A 20,363-nucleotide genomic window follows, 5' to 3' on the forward strand; every position below is an offset into this window, starting at 1 on the left:
CCAGTTGACTACCATGACACCTACAGTATGTCACTTATTTTATCAGACAGACAGACAGACAGACAGACAGACAGACAGACAGACAGACAGACAGGCAGGCAGGCAGGCAGGCAGGCAGGCAGGCAGACAGACAGACATGGATGGATGGATGGATGGATGGATAGATAGATAGATAGATAGATAGATAGATAGATAGATAGATAGATAGATAGATAGATAGATAGATAGATAGATAGATAGATAGATAGATAGATAGATAAATAGATAGATAGATAGATAGATAGATAGATAGATAGATAGATAGATAGATAGATAGATAGATAGATAGATAGATAGATAGATAGATAGATAGATAGATAGATGATGTCAGTCAAGTAACACAAAGCTTGCTTCAGAAATAAGATGAAGAGTCAAGTCCAGTCCAGGTCAAGCGAGAATAGAACGCAGTGCAGGCTGTTCAAGTTCTTGTCATGGAAAAGTGCCTGTAGTCTGACTTTTTGCGTAGACTATAATTCGCCTTATTTGGGAGACAGGAAACACTCACTACTCATGTGCAACTACCCTGAGGCGCCCGTACAAGAAATGGGACAACAAAGCGCCAGGGTATCCTTGCAATATAAGGATAAAAAGACGGTCTTCGCAGACAAAGCACTCTCTTCTGTGCATACAGGGGAAGGCAAAGAGGAGCTGTGACTGGCCGCCCTGGCACTCACGCACATACGCATACAGTACACAACACACTCCCATTTCAATAATAATCCATCCATCCATTTTCCGTACCGCTTATTCCTCATTAGGGTCGCGGGGGTTGCTGGAGCCAATCTCAGCTGTCTTCGGGCACGAGGCGGGGGACACCCTGAATTGGTTGCCAGCCAATCGCAGGGCACACAAAGACATACAACAGTCACTCTCACACTCACACAGAGGGACAATTTGGAGTGTTCAATCTGCCTGCCATGCATGTTTTTGGAATGTGGGAGGAAACAGGAGAACCCGGAGAAAACCCACGCAGGCCCGGGGAGAACGTGCAAACTCCACACAGGGAGGCCGGAGCGGGACGCGAACCGGCAACCTCTGCACTGTGTAGCCGGTGTTCTAACCAATCGACTACTACGGCGACGACTACTACTACTACTACTACTGCTACTACTACTACTACTACTACGCCAGTGATCACTCTACCTGGAAGTAACACAGCAGCAACGTTATGAAATGAAGAGGAAAGGAAAGAAAGAAGTATAAAAACAAAATATGGGAGCTGCTGGAAAGGCAGCCACTCTCGCGGCGCCATCTTGAAGGAAAAAAAAACGGACAAAAACTAAATAACATAATATGACAACACAAAGACACAGAGAGTGATTCATTCTTCAGCACTTGCTCTACCCTCTTTGTGACATGAAGCAGTTCTAGATGAAAGAGGGGAGTATCAAAGTGTCCTTTTCAACAGTAGGTGGTTCCAATCTGTACAGCATATGATATTTAATGCCAACTTCAATAATAATAATAATAATAATAATAATAATAATAATAATAATAATAATAATAATAATAATAATAATAATAATACATTTCATTTATAAGCGCCTTTCAAAACTCTCAAGGTCACTTTACAGTCACAGGAACAATCAGGTATATTTTGTGGATGAGTTTTGTGTGGTTTCATCATGCTCTACTGGTTTCATTCCATCTGTTTATTTAAATACGGCACAGCAATAACATTATATATTATTAATATTGGCAAAATGATTGTAAAAAGATATAATAACCGTTGAAAAAGGTCGGCTGCTTACTTAAACCTTCAAACAAAAACTGAAAAAAGGAGCAAAGCAAGTTTGCTTTATTTATACAATTGCATTTCACAGGCAGGACACAATTTAAAACCAACATACAACATTTCAAAGCAATGTAAAAATAATTTAACAAAGATTATTCCAGCGTGTGCAGCACAAGAATAACATTTTGGGAAAAAAAAGATGATAGAAATTCTACAAAAGATCATAATCACAGGAATGAGAGAAAAGCAACGAGGATTTAAAAAAACATTCACACTCGGAGCAAACTTTACCATTACAATTCATGAGCCAAATACTGAAACACCATGTTTAAAGTGAACTCTGGGTTGCTGAACTCAGAATTCTTTGGGGTTAATATTCTGTGATCATTTTTGTTAATGTATTTAGGACGAAAGCCATCCAGTGTTTGATAGTTCAGTCGCTTCATTTTGCTGAAAAATCCACTTCAGCATTTTTAATACCGTAATTAGCCCCAGCCTGCAGTACCTATGCTTAACAAGGTGTAACATTATCGTGAATGGCAGACTTTGAATTGATGATCCAGTTGAGGGACCTCTGGGATATTCTGATTAGCTACACTGACTTTGCAAAATTTGCTTCTGAGATAATTGCCTGCTCAGCTCGGATGAAGCTTCTAAATGCGGACATGTTTTCTACCAAATGAGTTGTCAATTGGCATTGCACCTCATTTCAGAATGTGACAGACTAAATGGTGACGGACTAAATACAGCTCATGATTAAAATACTGTATACATCAGAGGTGGGCTCGGGGTCATATTAATTTCTAAAATTTGACAGGCGGGCCGGGTCAACACTGGATACGGTACATATAAAAAAAGCTACCTATGCTAAACATAAGCAGAACAAAAACATATTTACATACATGTTATGCATTTTATTCTAATTTATGTATTTGTTTATTTTATGAGAACAGTGAAACAGCTACAGTATAGTGCATGTCCTGCATGAACATCCAAGTATTTAAACAACATACATATGTGACAACATAAGCAATAAAGTGCAACAAAAGATTACCCACAAACTGTAGCATCCATCCATCCATTTACCGTTTATCCCTCATTAGGGTCGCGGGGGATGCTGGAGCCTATCCCAGCCGTCTTCGGGTACTAGGCAGGGGACACCCTGAATTGGCTGCCAGCTAATCGCAGGGCACACAAAGACAAACAACAGTCACTCTCACACTCGCACTTCGGGACAATTTGGAGTGTTCAATCTGAGAAAAACCCACGCAGGCCCAGGGAGTACATGCAAACTCCACACAGGGAGGCCAGAGCGGGATGCGAACTGGCAACCTCCGCACTGTGAAGCCGGTGTGCTAACCACTCGACTACCGGGCTGCCCCTGTAGCATACAGTACAAGTTTATAAAAATCAACAAAATATTTTACAAAGTTGTACAAAATGTTATACAAAGTATAACAAAGTTAGGACTTTTTCCCTAGAAATGTGATGAATAAGAGACTGGTTTTACCTACACTCGATCGCCACACAAGACCATGTTGCTCAGCAATTGTAATGCCAACTTTGAAGCCAACCACGGAACGGTTCAAATTCTTTGATGCTCATAGTTAGCACTGTAGAGCTTGCCTCCTCTCTTAATAGGGGGCCGGTTTGCTTAAAAAATTGAAACAAGATAATAGTCAAAACGTTCCAGGAAATGTGCTTTTACTTGACTGTCCATCGAGCCGCAAGCAATTCTCTATGAGCATGGTAATTACCAGGATCAGACTGAGTAAGACTCACTTCCTTGTTTTTCAGTTTTTCCCACTCCAAGCGTCGCCTTGTATGTTTCAAACCTAGTAATAGGCTTTGTTTTATAAGATATGTATCACTTTCCATTCCCTCGCTGTGCTCTGCAACTAGCACTAATTGTACCACCTTGAGTTGAAATGCATGTGAAATGAAAGCAATCATCTACATTGAACCTTAATTTTGTACGAACTTTCGGGGGTGTAGCATATGTCACACTGCTACAGAATGTTGCGACAGGTCGAAAAGCAGCGGTGACGTCACGACCGCAGGTAGACTAAGATGGTGGCACAATAAACACGTTGACAAAGCAACTCTCCTCCTCTCATTCCTCCGGACACAACATTGGCGACGAAGATGGACTTCTACACAGCTCCCCTCCCCTCGTTTCTCGCGCTCCCCGGTGAGCCACCAGTCCCGTGGTCCCGCTGGTATGACTCGTTTACGACGTATCTGACGGCGACCGGACTAAACGAGGCAAGCGAAGCACGCCGAACGGCTATGCTAATACACAGTTTAGGTAGTGAGGGGCAGCGCATTTTTCGCTCTCTTGGACCCGCGAAGACATACGGGGATTGTGTCACTTTATTGGCCCGACATTTCGCCCCATCTCAGGGCGTGATTGTCCGGCGGATTGCCTTCCGTCAACGACGGCAACGAACAGGCGAGTCAGTGCACCACTACGTGGCCGATTTGAGGTGTTTAGCGGGCCTCTGTAAATTCGGCCGCTTGGAGGAGGAAATGATAAGGGATCAACTAGCGGAGCACACAATTGATCCCAAGCTACGGGAAAAACTACTATTGTCCCCTGACGACCTCCCACTATCGAAGGCTGTGGAGATGGCGTTCCAATTGGAGAACGCAGCACAACTAACGGCTCGGCTTGTGAACCCACCCACACCTTCACACTCTCCCGCATTGGCACAGATTGTTGCTCCAACCTCGCCACTCCCAGAAGCCACCGCCACCTACGACTCCACCTCTACATACGACGGTGCAGAGATAAATGTGGCCAGACGTCAAGGGGCCGATGCACGCACGCCTTGTGCCAACTGTGGGTCAGCCTCACACCCCACACGTGCGCCCACTTGCAGAGCCACCGGACAACGATGCCAACGCTGCGGGAAGATGAATCATTTCGCAAGGATGTGCCGCTCTGCTCCCACCTTCACTTACGACCGTACCGAGATAAATGTCGTCAGACATCAACGGGCCAACACACGCAGACCTTGTGCCAACTGTGGGTCTGCCTGGCACCCCACACGTGCGCCAACTTGCAAAGCCATTGGACAGAGATGCCAGCACTGCGGAAGGAGGAACCACTTCGCCAGGATGTGCCGCTCTGCTCCCACGTCAACATACCCACCACGCCGCTCACCAGACCAGCCGAGGCGAACCACCATCCACTGCGTGGGCTCACGCGCCAAGCCATTCAAGTGGTGCACAGTGGAACTGGATGGAGTGAGCTTACCACTCCTGCTCGACACGGCAGCCTCCAGGTCACTGTTGAACGTGTCCACAGTTCGACGGCTATTTCCTCATCTCCAGATCGAGGCCAACGCTGAGGACTTGTTTGGCTATGGCCAAACTAAGATTGGTATGGTGGGCACTGCCACCTTCAAAGTGCGCTATGGCTCGAGGACTCTCCCCCCCTTTACCTTCCAAATATCCCGTCATGGCGCCAACCTCTTGGGCTTGGACTTGTTTTGTGCACTCGGCTTTTCCATCTCTGACAATGCGGGTGCCACAATTCACCCCCAGGCCAACGGGGGTGGAGAAAGCTCCAACCAAGCAGACGGCCTGCCCTACTCTTCCTCAGCCAGCAGAGGGCCCAAGGAGAAGCGCCGGACGAAGCAACGCACACTTACTGTGTCGGACTGGGTCCGCATTCGCCGGCCGTGCTGCTCTCACAATTTGGACTCATTCTGGACAGCACCAGTCCAGATTACCGCCCAACTCGGACCGACCACCTTCTGTCTGGCTGACGGGTCCCGTTGGCATGCCAGCCGCCTAAGGAGAGTGGCGGCACCGACCCCCTCGAACGACTTCTCAGGCAAAAACTACTGACGCCTCGAAGAGCCGTCGTGAACCAGCTGTGCCCGTGGGGCCAGAGCCTCGGCCAGCTCGCGTTCGCCTTTGCCCTCGGTATTTGGACAATTATCACCGATTTTGAATGTCCCTAGTCAGTGCTTAGCCTATCGCGTGGCAGAATAACCCACACGGCTAAGCAGGGAAACCGGCAGTCTACCCGGTTTCCCTTGTTACAGAGTGTTTTGGTTCCTTCAGGGAGGGGGGGGTAAATGTAGCATATGTCACACTGCTACAGAATGTTGCGACAGGTCGAAAAGCAGCGGTGACGTCACGACCGCAGGTAGACTAAGATGGTGGCACAATAAACACGTTGACAAAGCAACTCTCCTCCTCTCATTCCTCCGGACACAACAGGGGGGCCGGATTCAAAAACAGACCAACGGGCAGATGTGGCCCGCAGGCCGTAGTTTGGTCACCTTGGTACATACATTTCAAGTCAAATTAATGAAACATTAATAACTACCATTTTATCCACGTATAGGCATTTAAGGTTATATAAGGAAGCAGCTGTGACTTCAAACTTGCTGAAAGTGAGCTTCAAAATTGAAACAAATGGCATGAAGTGTGTGCAATCTACTTTGAAATTGGAGTTTCAACTCAGAAAAACTTCAGCTTCACATCTTGTCCAGCCTCATCATCAATCAATTCTGGTCCTTCAGCACAGATACAGCAGTTGTCACATCCTGATCGGTGTCAGGTGCGCGCCCCTCCCCTCCCCGTTCCTCCGGCGCGCACACCTGATTCCCATTCGCTAATGTGCCTTCTGACTATAAAAGACAGAAGGCACATTATATATAGCCTCAGTATTCGCCGGTGTATTCCCTTTCGTGATTCGCCACTGCTGTATGCCAGGTTGGTCGCTCTCCCTTTGTGCTGTAGTTTTGTTTAGTGTTCCCCTGCGTGTCTCAGTAAAACCTTTTGAACTCATCTACTGCCTCCATCGATTACTTCGGATCATGCTCCTTTTTGTCCAACGAGATTGTTTAGTTTTTTGCCTCGTGCTGACGTGACAGCAGTGTTTCCCATCATGGGAAAACCCCCCTTAGAGGTACATGAAGACCCTTGTCGCATGTAAATGAACTTAAGTCGAAGATCAATCACCCACGCCAAAATCACACCATATGTTTGTTAGCTCAGGTCTCATAGAAGCTCAGGTGGTTGATAAAAAATAAGAAAACCTTCTATAATGGGTCTGAAAACGTTTTCATCTGTGTTTCTGATATTTAAAGGTTAAACAGAGAATGAATGAATGCTTGTTTAAAATGAACTTTGTCAAATGAGCTTTTTTTAGTTAAATAGAACAAAGGATATATATTTCTTTGATACTTATTCTTTTTTTTGTATTACATTTAAATAGGCTTCCTTTATACATTAGTATTTTGATTACACAGTATTTGTTGTTATGTTTCAACAACCACATTTTCCACACTATAGGTGCACCTCAAAACATACAATTTTCTCAAAAGTTTTGAAGTTTTAAATCTGACTTGCCCTACATATGTGGAAATATTCTGATTTCTTGCACGTAAATGTTCTGTAAAGCAATATGTCATATCGATACTGATTATGAAAACTTGATAAGGTGGTGAAGATATCGATATGTCCTTCCGTCCGTCATTATGGGGATTGTGAGATCGCTCCCGAACGAGACGGACGAGCTCGAGGCGCTCACGCAACATAAGATGCAGTACCATGAAACCAGGATTCTTCTCCTAACGGAAACACGGCTGTCGGCGATCACTCCGGACACACACACGGCAAGTTGGAGGGCTTTCAGCTCGTATGTGCGGAGAGTAATGCGGCTAGGAGCATATAGTTTAAGCTGTTGTGGTTGACAGCAATACTTTTATTTTTTCCCCTTTCATTATCTACTGCTTGGAGGGTTGTCTTATTAGCTTTTTCATCATCAGTACAGTACCATCAATATCCTAGACCCCTTAATTTTTTTCATAAGCAAAACATGTTATCATTCCAGTCTTCGGCGAGAATATCTGGAGCCCACGTCCAAGTCTGCACATTTCCTATGCAGACGCAGCACCCAGCCATCTGTACGGCCTGCTGTACAGAACACATTCTGCGACACTCAAAATATAAAAATAGAAATTAAAAAAAAACATTGAAAAACACTCAGTTTCCAAACCATTGGTGTGGAGGAGACTGCTCTACGAGAGGAGACGCTCTCTCATTGCAACAGCAGAACCGCACAAAATGTGCAGTATTGCCAAAGCAGTGTAAAAAGACTTTCAACCATGTGTTGAACACAGACTGCAGAGTGAGCAGAAAAAAGTGAATTAAGTAAAAAAAAGTGTCTATTTCCGCCTTGGTCAGAGTGTCACGGGAGTAGTTGTGACGCGCCTGTTTCAGCTGGTGTTACTGCCCTATTATCCTGAAAAAGGCAATCACAACAACATCCGTGACACTCTGACGAAGGCGGAAGTAGACACCGAAACATGTCAGGTAATTGAACATCTAAAATACACTGTATGTCAGAAAAACAACTGTTTTAAATGAGATATCAAGTAGACAGGATGAACTTAATACAAATAAGTTTTTCAAAATTATGTTGATTGGTAACCGGCTTGGAATTCACGAGTAAATAGAATTAAAGTAATGGGTTGTATATAATATTCCTGGGCCAGCACCCTTGAGTTTATTATTATTGACCTAAAAATATACATTATCTGTTCAAATACAGAAATTGAAATGAGAGCACCTCATAAAAATCTGAGTGTGTCAAGAGTGCAATCTGTTAGAAATTGCTCAAGGAAACGTTAGGGCAATGAGGCATATGACTCCTGTCACTTCCTATTCCATCAAGGCGGTTGCGGACACCTGTGCCATCTCCAGGAAGACTGCTCAGTCTTGTCACCAGAATGCAGTGCCAGCACTGGAGGCTTAATGAAATGGAAGATGGAAGTTGAATGGACTGATGGAGCACATAATCACATACCCACACAGCTAACTATTCACAGTGGATGTTGTTGTTGCTTGGCCAACGTCAGAAATCAACGCAAAGAAAAATTAAGCTCACTCATTTCATTCAGTGTGTATCACTATCAAGTTGATACAAATGGATATATGTGAAAACATTGGGAGACAAACACACTGCATTTTCCTTGGAAAAAAGGCTGTGCCATTGCAAAGCACGCTCCAATTTTCAATAACCATTTTGGCCCTATAAATATCAGGTTTTTAAGCCTTGTGCAAAGGTCGACCGAAAATAGCCGTGACTGCTTGTGATGAGATTACAATGTAAAATAAGAAATACTTCTTTGTTCAATGTGATTACCAAGAGTTAAAGGACAACCGACGCCAACGGACAATTTGTGTCCATAATTTGTAAAATCGCTTCAAATGACTTCTACTGAGCGTATTTTACAAAGATTCCACCACATATAGCTATATTTTAAGTTTTAAGACTTGCGCTGAATATTCCGGAAGTCTTGTTTTTGAGTTAGTGACGAGTCCTTACGTCACGTCACGGAAGGAACGCCCCTGACCGAGAAAGGACCAGTGATGTGCGGTGAGGTTCATGGCTGGTCAGGCACTGACGTCATCACTGACGTCATCGTCGTCAGATTTACAAACATATGAAAGCTACAGAGTAGCTTATTCACCATTTGATTGGCAACAGTTAGTGTTTTGTTTAAAATGTCATGTCAGCATTCTTGATATAAACTGTAGCATAGAAAAAACATTAAAAAAAAAAACGTTATTATCGTGTTACCTTTACTTATAAATGAAGTCCATGTGCCGCTCCTTCTGAATAAAGGCACCAATACCTTCTTCGTAGAAGCCTTCCTTATCTTTCTTCAGTTGTAAAATTCTCTCTATTTCTTTCAATTTAGATATGTAATCCTCCATTCTGAAAATAAGGCCAAGCAACATGAAAAAAATGACTGGATGGCTGCACTTAACTTGCTAACTGTTGACTGTAGCTTGCTCTCACTAATTCTATTATTCTGCAGCAAGAAGAATCTCTGTAATCACCAGAGCTATGTGCCTCACCTATGCACACAGTTTTGATAAAAATAAAATAAAATAAACACTGTAGTGCAGTGTTTATAATGTACAGTGACTGTAGATTATATACACCAGCTAAAGTGTAGAAATTTAGTTCATATACTAAAAGTGTTTCAACACTTTAATAGCGGAGGGACAGCAATGCGGTCTCACTGCAGAGCAAGCCAACACAGTTAGCATAGTCATTGCGCAATCCATGGTGAGTCTCAGCCGGCTGCTGCCTCACCGCTCGTCTCTACTTAGTATTTGAACGGTAAATGTGAAAATTCAGCGATTTTGACTACTAAAGAGTTTGTCACTACATTTCTCTCCAGATGCATCAAAATGACCGGAATAAATTCTTTAATCGATTGCAAACATGTCTGCTCTTCAGAAGTATTAGAATCATATTCATAATTGGATGAGTAACAAGAAAGCATGTTTTCCGAATCTGAACCCATTGTTTTGATTCTCAAGCAAGGCAAGACGTCTTGGCGTGACACCACGAACAAGGGGGCGGGACCTTCTGAAACTGGCCACTTCCGGTTTAAATTTTTTTGCAGTTTCAGCACACTTTAAATCATTTTTATTGGTGTTTTGCATTTTAATAAAAATATCATACTGCGTGTTGTGGGTAATTTAGATGCTATATCGTTTTTCTGATGTCAGTTAGGAAACAAAAAAAGTGATGTCGGTTGTCCTTTAAAGCTGAAGAGAACCTGTAATATTTTTGACCTCTGTCAAGCTTCCATTGACATAGCTGGATAGCTCTGGGGTGATTGTGGCTTTTTGCGCCTGTAATGGGCAGCATTTTCACAGTCCCACTTTGTTCAGGGGAAATGTTGGTGCTGTTGGACAGTCTGCGGCTGGATGGGTGCATGGTTTGTGGAGCCCGCGATGAGAAGAAAGGAGCATCAGCGCAGAGTGCAACTGTCACGGCTTTGAATTGAAGCGGATTTGCGTGTGACAGGAAATCAGAATCAGAATCATCTTTATTGCCAAGTATGTAGAACACACAAGGAATTTCCGGTGGAACATGCTGCACTAGTATCATTATCAAAAAATTGCAGAGGCACTATACAGTTCTATTTGGGTTACTGTTTAAAGAGTTAATGGATTGGGTGAAGTTTGTACCAGATGTGCGCATTTCACCATGACATCCTTGCTCCACTGGTGGAAAAGACGCTTTGATTCTCTCCTCTTTCATCTCGAACTGCTTCATACAACAAAGTTGGTGAAGAAAGTGCTTAAGATTGAATGGCTGTCTCCGTCTTTTGTGTTGTGTCACATTATTTGTTACAGTGAGACCTAAACTTACGAACACCTTATATTACGAATTTTTCGTCTTACGAACGTCAAATTTATGAAAATTAAACCTTATAATAAGCACTATTTTCATATTACACATCCACCACAGATGGAACACCAAAGCACACGACCTTCGGATCTGACGTAGTGATCTTCGGCGGAAGCACACGACTGAACAGCGCTCCAGCCGGCGCTACATTCCACATCCCCACTCTCTGAATTCACACAATTTTACTATTATGGGAAAATAAACACCACAGGCTCGTGTTCAGCCTCAGTTCAAATGTGGTGCGTTACTATGAATAAATTGAAGAAACTACCAGCCGCACATGTCTACTCTGCTCTGTTTATTTGTCATCCAAGACTTGGGGTGCGTTCAGGTTCGAGAATAGCACACGACTTCTTATGACTCTAGGCTGTTTGGAAAGCATTGTCTAACTGAATGAGCAGGGACAAACACTTGCCAACGTTTTTGTGTTGCTACACTTGAATGCACCCCCTGTCAAGATGCGATAGAAGTGATTGTGATTGGCTAAAGGATAGAGTCATGTGTCATGGTAAGCCAATCAGAGCTAGTGTTTTCACACACACCGAACAGTGTGTCAATAGTCACGCTAAATTGTCACGTGCGAGTTGGCAGCTGGGGTGGGGCCGCCGCTCGCGACACTTCAATTTCATTTCATTTCAACGAGTCACTGTCACCTCACCAGTGACATGATTACGACGAAAGTGAATTGCTGTGTCCTGTGCTGGCAAATCCAACTGTTTGCTTTGCACTAGGTGATTGTTAGACGCGATCGCGTAAGTTTGTTGCTTTCCGGTTTCCGATCGCGAGCGTGCCATTTTATTCGCCCCGCCTGCCTTCTTTTGTCGCGTTTTATTCCGCGTCCGTGGAATCATCGGACTCGCGCCTTTTGTTGTAATAAAATCTCTGCCAGCACCTACGGGACTCGAAGTGAATGCAGATGACATCGAGGAGCTTGTTGCTGACCATAATGAGGTAATCAACACATATAATTTGATTTGCCTTCAAGAGGACAAGCAGAAGCAGGCCATTCAGCAGTTGATGTGCAGGCTTTTATTGAACAGTTCCATCCAGAAAAGGCTATGAGAATCATCAACATGATGAATGATAATGTGATGCCTCAGTTTCCTAAGACCTTACAAATCAGAAAGCAACAGGTGTCAATTAAGAGCCATCAATGTCAATAAAGTGACTTTATTATACAGTGCAGTGTATTTCATTACAATGCAATAGCACGTTTATTATACATAGGATAAGGTAGGTTGTGTGTAGTTTTAAGGCTTATTTAGTTGAAAAGTATATTTTATGGAAACCCGGGAAAGGATTATTCCCATTTTAATGGTTTCCTATGGGATTTTTTTTAGATACACACTTTTCGCCTTACACACTCTGTCTGGGAACCAATTAAGTTCGTAAGTTGAGGTCCTACTGTATTTTGTTATATTGTTGTTTGGACTTCAAGATGGCGGCGCGAAAGTGGCTGCCTTTACAGCAGGTCCTGTATTTTGTTTTTCTACTTCTTCCTTTACTTTCCTCTTAGTTTCATCACTTTGGTGCCGTGAAATGTGAATTTCTCTACTGCGAGACTAATAAAGGCTAATCAAATCCAATCCAATCCAATCAAATACAGTTGAGTTGTGTTATCAACGCTCTTGCCTGCTGACCCAGCAGTTGTCTTTGGATGGCGACTGGATTCCCAATTTTGACTGAGTCTGCATGATCCATGACAATTTAGTTTTCACGCCTTTTCCTGGGTGTCAGCCAAACTTTTCTTCTGCAACTTTGAGTCACATTCTTTGACTGACAAATTTACCTTGTCCATTTCAGCCACCACTCAACCTATGAAATCTTGAAAATACACGAGTTGACCGACATTCCCACCCAACATGAGTAAAAGCAGGTTATCACGGCAATGAGAATGACCAGCAGCGTGTACCGTTGTCACATGTCATCAGCTCAAAATGATCCGGCTGCTGGGCCATGCCAGAATGGAGGCACTGTCTAAGTCTCTGCAGGCAATGCTGCTGTGTGTATTTTTAGACAGTGCCACCTTATATGCACAGCCTGGTCACATCACATCTGTGTAATTTTACAAATGAGGTCCCCTCCCGTCAAGAAATGTGCTCTTTTGACAAAAGCCTCCATCAGATGGGAGGAAAAAAAGAGTTGTAGAATGACAAAGGCGGGTTAAAGCTGTCGCATTTTTACAATGTGTCAGTGTTTGGATTCATTCAATGAATTAATTTAACACCCAATTAATTGATGGCAGAATCTATATCAGTGTGTATCAGTGCCCTTGATTAGAATGCTGTGTGTGAAGTGGTCTTGTCAAGTCTTTTCTTTTCGGCTTTTGTCTTTTCAAGTGAATGCCTCATTTTGGAGTTAGCCCCTCTTAAATTGAACAAAATTAGGTTGACGTTAGGCAAAACATTTTTTGTGTTATCTCCTTTCAAAATGATTCAAAATAACTGACCTTTGTTCATAGTGTTGGTTGCAGAAAAAAAAAACTTACAGTAAATTTTTTGGAAAACATCACATTCTGAAAGATTGGTGTGGCAATCAAGACAACTTTACATCATCAAATGCCTACACCAGCTGACTTGGGGCAGAAAGCTGACTATACCCTGAAATAATTGCGAGTCCGTCACAGGGCACAAATGGAGACGGACAACCATTCACATCCACACCGTGGCTAAATGGGAATCAATCCCACACACACTGCCTGTACACAGATTAGGCAAGTCTACCGCTTCATCATCACTGACTGCCATAGTCCAACGCATGAGAGATGTGATTAAAATGGTGAATGGATGGTTTGGATGGCACCTGGCCAACAGAATAGGGCATGTGCCGACATGCTGTACAAAATAAAGTGTTTGTATGCTTCATCTCAGCTTCATCTTTAGAAGTAAATAAGACATGTTTCAATCTTGTGTACCATAAATAAATGTCACCAATAAATACATTTAAAAAAAAGAACATCTTAATCTATTTCTAAGAATGCAGGGGAAATTATTTTCTGGTGTGATCAGCACAGAACAATATAATTAATAATCGTAGCCAGAGGAACACACAATAGTGTGACAAGATATTTAAAAGTAGTCCTAAAATTCTACTTCATTCTTATTCCAGGAGAACGCGCATAAAAGCAAAGTGACACCCTCATTTATGGGATTCAAACAGCACCTCCCTTCTAGCTACTCAGAAACTGTACAAGGATCTTAAAAATACATTAAAAAATAAAAATTTTCATATGAATCTGGCAGATGAGATCAGAAATGAGACACAATGTTTTTCAGTGAATTAAGACATGTAAGGGATGTGATGTATACAGCGTGAATAACTTACATTGTCTGTTCTGAGCTTCTTGGCAGGGCAGCCTCCATCCACAGGATGTAACATGTAATAAAGTCGCACTTTATTGGCATGTTTTCGACTCTGGAAGACAATAAGAAAGTGTTATGAATAAAGCAATACAATGCAACCAAATTGCTTTAAATGATTTACGTGAAGTGCTATAACTGTTCAGCCTATTCCACATACAGTACATATTAGATGTATTGTTTCTCAAAGCCCCTTCAGTTCACCGTGCCACTTCCTAAAGTGTTCCATCAGAGGCTTCAGATTGTCTCTTATTGGTGTTCTTAAAATTGGGCAGTCATGCCTGCTCGCTGCTAGCTCCATAAATAGAATACCCCCCAAAAAATAAATAAATAAATAAATAATAGTAAAAATAAAAATAAAAAATAAAATCCTGAACACAATTGGACCGTGCTTTGCTGTAACCTTGAGCTCGGCATGAAAATGGGGATTATGAGGTTGTTCAAAAATTGTTTTATTATTTTGTAAGAAAAAAAACAAACAAAAAACAATCATTTGAGCAAACACTGCAAACCCAGGGCATTCTTTAAGTTTAGGCTAATCTGACTTCACAAAAACTGTATATTTTATAAAACTCAATTCAAACATGATTCAAAACACCATAAAATCTTTGACAAAAACTTTAAGTGTGCACAAATAACTTGACGAGCCTGTTTTGGAAAATATGAAGCTCCAGCCCTGTGACGTGTTAAAATGAAGTTTTGATGTGCTTTTACTTTTAAATAAGTATAGCTAATTATTTTGTCTTCTTATGTTTATAGTTGTTTGACTATGAAGGACTAAAACTACCGTATTTTCCTGTGTATAAGGTGCACTGGAGTATAAGGCACACCCCCAATGAATGGTGTATTAACTTTTTCCATATATACTGTAAGGCGCACCAGAGTGTAAGGCGTACCTTCAAGGAAAGACAAAATTTTACAAATATAATATTGAAATATATCATTGTTTTATAAAAATATGACACACCACATCTTAAGGCTGGGGTTACGCACTACTTCTTCTACAGGGGGAAATAAAGTCGATGGCTGCTGACAGTAGTTGCGAGACCTGTTGTGGCTCAATATTATTTCACATATGAGGCGCGCCGGCGTATAAGGTGCAAGGTCATCTTTGGAAGAAAATATCGACTTTTGGGTGCGCCTCATACACCGGAATTAATTTTTTGCATTTCAGAAATGCCGTCTCAGACAAAGTGTGAAAATAAAAATATTTATTCATAGAAAAGCGCACCGGCAAGGTCCAAACAGAAATCACTGTTTGCAAGGGGCTACAGTAGTGCTGGCAAAAGCCAAGGTACTAGGGAACACCACGAAAAAGGAAACAAAATGTGTGTCACGTTCTGATTTCGGCAGTAGGTGGCGGTTTTTGCTTTCCAACTCGTATCACACCTGCTGTCATTCTCAAAAGTATTCACCAGGATATTTAAAGGACAACCGACGCCTCCGGATAAGTGGTGTCCATAATTTGTAAAATCGCTTCAAATGACTTCTACTGAGCGTATTTTACAAAGATTCCACCGCATCTAGCTATACTTTACGTTTTAAGACTCGCGCTAAACATTCCGGAAGTCTTGTTTTTGAGTTGATGACGAGTCCTCACCCTACGTCACTGAAGGAACGCCCCTCAGCGAGAAAGGACATACCTTGCATCACCTCGATGCATTTTGCGGTACTTTGTTTGGTCTGAAAACTTCGTGTTGATCCGTGTTGATGGCGAAATTAGAAGGAAAACACATAAATAACACAATGGTGGTGAATCGTTGTATGTTACACCGAGACAACTCTTTGATATACGTTGACAAAAATTCCAAGGTGAAGAATAAAACCATTTCCAACGGAGCTCTGCCGCCATCTTCTGCATTTTCTGTGACACTACACCTCAGTCTTGATCACTCAAAATGACCCTAAAGACCTTCTTTAATCGGTTGCAAACATTTATACTTTCCTCTTCAGAAGTATTGTAAAGTGATAAAGTGTCAGATTTACAAACGAGACTTTACTGTATATATATATACAGTAAAGTCTCATTATATCGATATCGGATATATCGATAGTCCCGGTTATATCGATACTATTTTTATGCACGCACGGAGAAAATTACATGCAAACAGGGTCGGATATATCGATAGTCCCGGTTATATCGATATTTTTGCGGACTCCCTTGAACATCGATATAACGAGACTTTACTGTATATATATATATATATATATATATATATATATATATATATATATATATATATATATATATATATATATATATATATATATATATATATATATATATATATATATATATATCATCACATTTTTATAAATTCTTTTTTTTCTATGCTACAGTTTATATAAAGAATGATGACATGACATTTTAAACAAAACACGTTAACTATTGCCAACAAAATGGTGAATAAGCTCCTCTGTAGAGTTCATATGTTTGTAAATCTGACTGTGATGACGTCAGTGCCTCACCAGCCATGAACCTCACCGCACGTCACTGATCCTAGAGAGTATTGAGTTCAAGTTATTGATATTTTGTTCTTCATTATTTAGCAGCAGTTTGGTTTACTTGATCCTCTTCACCATCTGACCCCAAGCTCCTTATTGTCTCCTTTAAACTGTTGTCATCACCCAGTTACAGTAGAGTGAAACTCACTACCACAGTATATCGGCATGAAATTGACCAAGTTGAAAGCCTTGCTGGTGTTAATTCCATCTTTCAATCGTGATGACATACTGTATATTGAATTCCCGTGCTGCAACTTAACCGTTTATTTTATTTGGCAAATTCATTTACTTGCTTTCTTTAGGATCACTTTTAATTCCACACTATTTTAGACACTTGTCTCACATGCATCGTCTTTGTGAGAGAGCAGCTCCACTAACAAAGGCCAACTCAATTAAATGTACTCGCTTTCACTCCCTACCTAAAACAATGCTGAATTGATAATTAGGGTGCAGCAGTTGTCTCCTTGCAGGCTTTGCATTGATTGTGCAGAATTTGATCTTAGAGCCATATTTGGGGAAATAATTTAGAGGACAAATGAGTTTCTTTGAAAATTAATCAGCGTAACAAGAAATACTGTAGTTATGGTAAGACATAATACAAGAGAAATCAAAATTAGTAAAAAAAAATGGTTTTCTTTTATGACTTTCTGACTGTGATGTCGTAATGTCGTTTTCAGACCATGAAGGGAAAAACACGGATGAAGGATCTCAAAGTTTTGGTTTCCAATTTCTCTTCCCAAGGACCAAATATGCATTTTCTGTGTAGCTCTCTCGTGAGCTTCGAAAGGCGCTTAAAATGTAATGTATTATTATTATAAAGAGAAGGAGGTGAGGCTTTTATTACAGTATTATATTACGGTCTGTTGACTTGACTAATATAATGAAATCTGAGCCAGATCTCCGGAGAAAAAAAAAACTCTTGCAGTGGTTCTTAACCTGGGTTCAATCGCACCCGAGCAGTTAGGGTTAATTCGAACTGAAGAATTGTTCTGGAGGATCCAAAACACCCAACATGTCAATTAGTAAAGTAGACACACCGCTTGGCCATCACTGGCTGGTTCATTTTGTGCACAAAAAAAGACAATACCTGTATTAATGATGTTCTTCTTTCAGTTTTTAATAAACGCGTTTGTAAAAAAAGCATTTTTTTTCACAAACAAAGGGTTCGGTGAATGTGCATATGAATTGGTAGGATTCAGTACCTCAAACAAGATTAAGGACCACTGCTCTCTGGCTTGACACAAGATCATGCACTATTGAGAACTGTTGCAGATAGTGCGATAAATTGTTGTGCCTTGATCACCATGGAGGGCATCCAAATCGGAATAGAAAATGACATAATGGGATTGCAGCTATTGTGCTATGTAAAACCATCAGTCCATAGAATCTTTTATGTTATGCTTTAATAAATACCATTTCATAAAATTCACAAAGGTTACCTGTATACAACAGTTGTTTTGCATTTCTTTAAGCATAGTCCATCAGGTCAGAAGAATCATCTGCTTTGCAGATACACTCAAACATGCAATCAAAACAATTGAAAACAATTGTCAGCCACTGTACCAGAAAATCCACACAAAAGGCTTCCAGACAATTTCACATATTTCTGCGAACTGTAGCCTTTGCATTCTAAGGATGCCTTGGTAATATGGGACTTTAGATGGCATGCCAAATGAGATCTCATTATCTGATACATGTATATACTGGACATTTGTAAATGGGATGATTTTCTTTCCCAGGCCATAAACTAAACTGTCAAATAAAATGAAAATAGAATCTAACATTCAGGCGGGCACCCTTACCTATTATGTGAAGTTAATTGCCAAATTCTCTGTTGCTAGCATGGCATATGAATTTATATATCCACCATTAAAGTGCTTCTAGTTAATTATCACATTTGAATTCCAACAGAAATACAAAAAAATAATAATTCCTTTCCTCTTCTTTTCATAACTTTGCTGCTGTGAAATGTAAAGTTCTCCACTGCGCGAGGAATAAAGGTACATCCAATCCAATCCAATATATTTGTTTCATTTGTGTTTTATATTCAAATGACCTTTTGAACAATGTAGGGAAATGGTGGAAACCCAATTGGCTCCGTTTTAGATTCAGTTGAAACTGACTTATCCATCAGATCAACATACAATTTTTGAGTCATTGACAGTCGGATAAATTGAACCCATTTGTCGGAGATCTTTTATTCTGTTCTACCCTCTGTCTCTCCTCCCAGAGCTCCAACCCTGACCAGATCTGGAAGTCCTTGCCCACTCCTTGTAATCTAAATCCATACTACAGTATTCATGGGTGATGTGGACCAGGGGGCGATGATTCACTCTCTCGTTCTCACACACTCAACACACACACAAACACACAAATACTGTATATTGTTCGAGTGACTAGTCGGTCATGGCCTTGTGGTGTGACCTGTCACATGGTCTCAAGACACAGACCAAAATTAAGTTCATGGTCTGACAACAACACCATCGTGAACGAAAATTTCGAAAGACTTTTGGTAATTGGCAGGCATTATTTGACGCAGTTTGTGTGTGTGATGTTACTAACTGGAGATCAATCTTCTTTTCCTTTCGGCTTTTCCCTTCAGAGTTTGCCACAGCGAATCAATGTCCTCCATCTAACCCAGTTTTGTGCATCATCTTCTCTCATACCAGCTACCTTCATGTCCTCTTTGACAACATCCATAAACCTCCTCTTTTGTCTTCCTCTCAGTTTCCTGCCTGGAAGTTCAAGGCTCAGCATCCTCTGAGCATATAGTCACTCTATCTCCTCTGCACATGTACAAACCATCTCAGTCTGGCCTCTCTGACTTTCTCTCGAATGCTTCTAATATGGGTTGTCCCTCTGATATACTCCTTCCTGATCCTATCCAACCTGGTCACTCCCAATGACAACCTCAACATCTTCAGCTCTGCTACCTCCAGCTCTGCTTCCTGTCTTTTCTTCAGTGGAGCTCAATCTGCTTCAAATATGTTTCATTTGTTCATATCCATTCATTCATTCATCTTCTGGACCGCTGTATAATCAAAAGGGTCGCGAGTGGTGCTGGAGCCTATCCCAGCGGTCTTCAGGCAGTAGCCGTGGGACAATCTGAACCAGCCAATCGCAGGGCACACAGAAACAAACAACTATTTGTGCTCACACTCACACCTAGGGTCAATTTGGAGTGTTCAATAGGCAGGTTATGCATGTTTTTGGAATGTGGGAGGAAACCGGAGGACCTGGAGAAACTCACGCCGCGGATAATATACAAACTCCAGGCAGAGCTAGAATTATACCCGTTACCTCTGCACTGTATCATCGACATGTTAACTACTCGCCTATTGGGCCACTCAGTGATTTACAGTACATGTCTGTATGAATAGTTAAGTGAGAAGGGTGGTCCGCAATTGTATGTTTTTTTTTCAAACTGAGAACAGCCGATGCATATATGGAACTGTCGCGGCTTGGAATCAAAGCAGATTTATGTGGG

At 41.6% G+C, this 20,363-nt stretch overlaps 1 protein-coding gene across 4 annotated transcripts in view; it reads right to left on the reverse strand.

Annotated features, from left to right (window-relative positions):
* The window catches only part of zmat4a (zinc finger, matrin-type 4a), a 72,435-nt gene that overhangs the window by 38,864 nt on the left and 13,208 nt on the right, over positions 1-20,363 (reverse strand). For all 4 annotated transcript variants that reach the window (XM_088994964.1, XM_088994963.1, XM_088994965.1 and 1 more), the window contains one exon: positions 14,337-14,426. In XM_088994964.1, the coding sequence (XP_088851090.1) occupies positions 14,337-14,426 (90 nt within the window). The remainder of the gene's footprint in view (positions 1-14,336; positions 14,427-20,363) is intronic.

Source organism: Hippocampus bargibanti, linkage group LG04, assembly GCF_051943395.1.
Source record: "Hippocampus bargibanti isolate YZ-2025 linkage group LG04, ASM5194339v1, whole genome shotgun sequence".
Taxonomy (NCBI): domain Eukaryota; kingdom Metazoa; phylum Chordata; class Actinopteri; order Syngnathiformes; family Syngnathidae; genus Hippocampus; species Hippocampus bargibanti.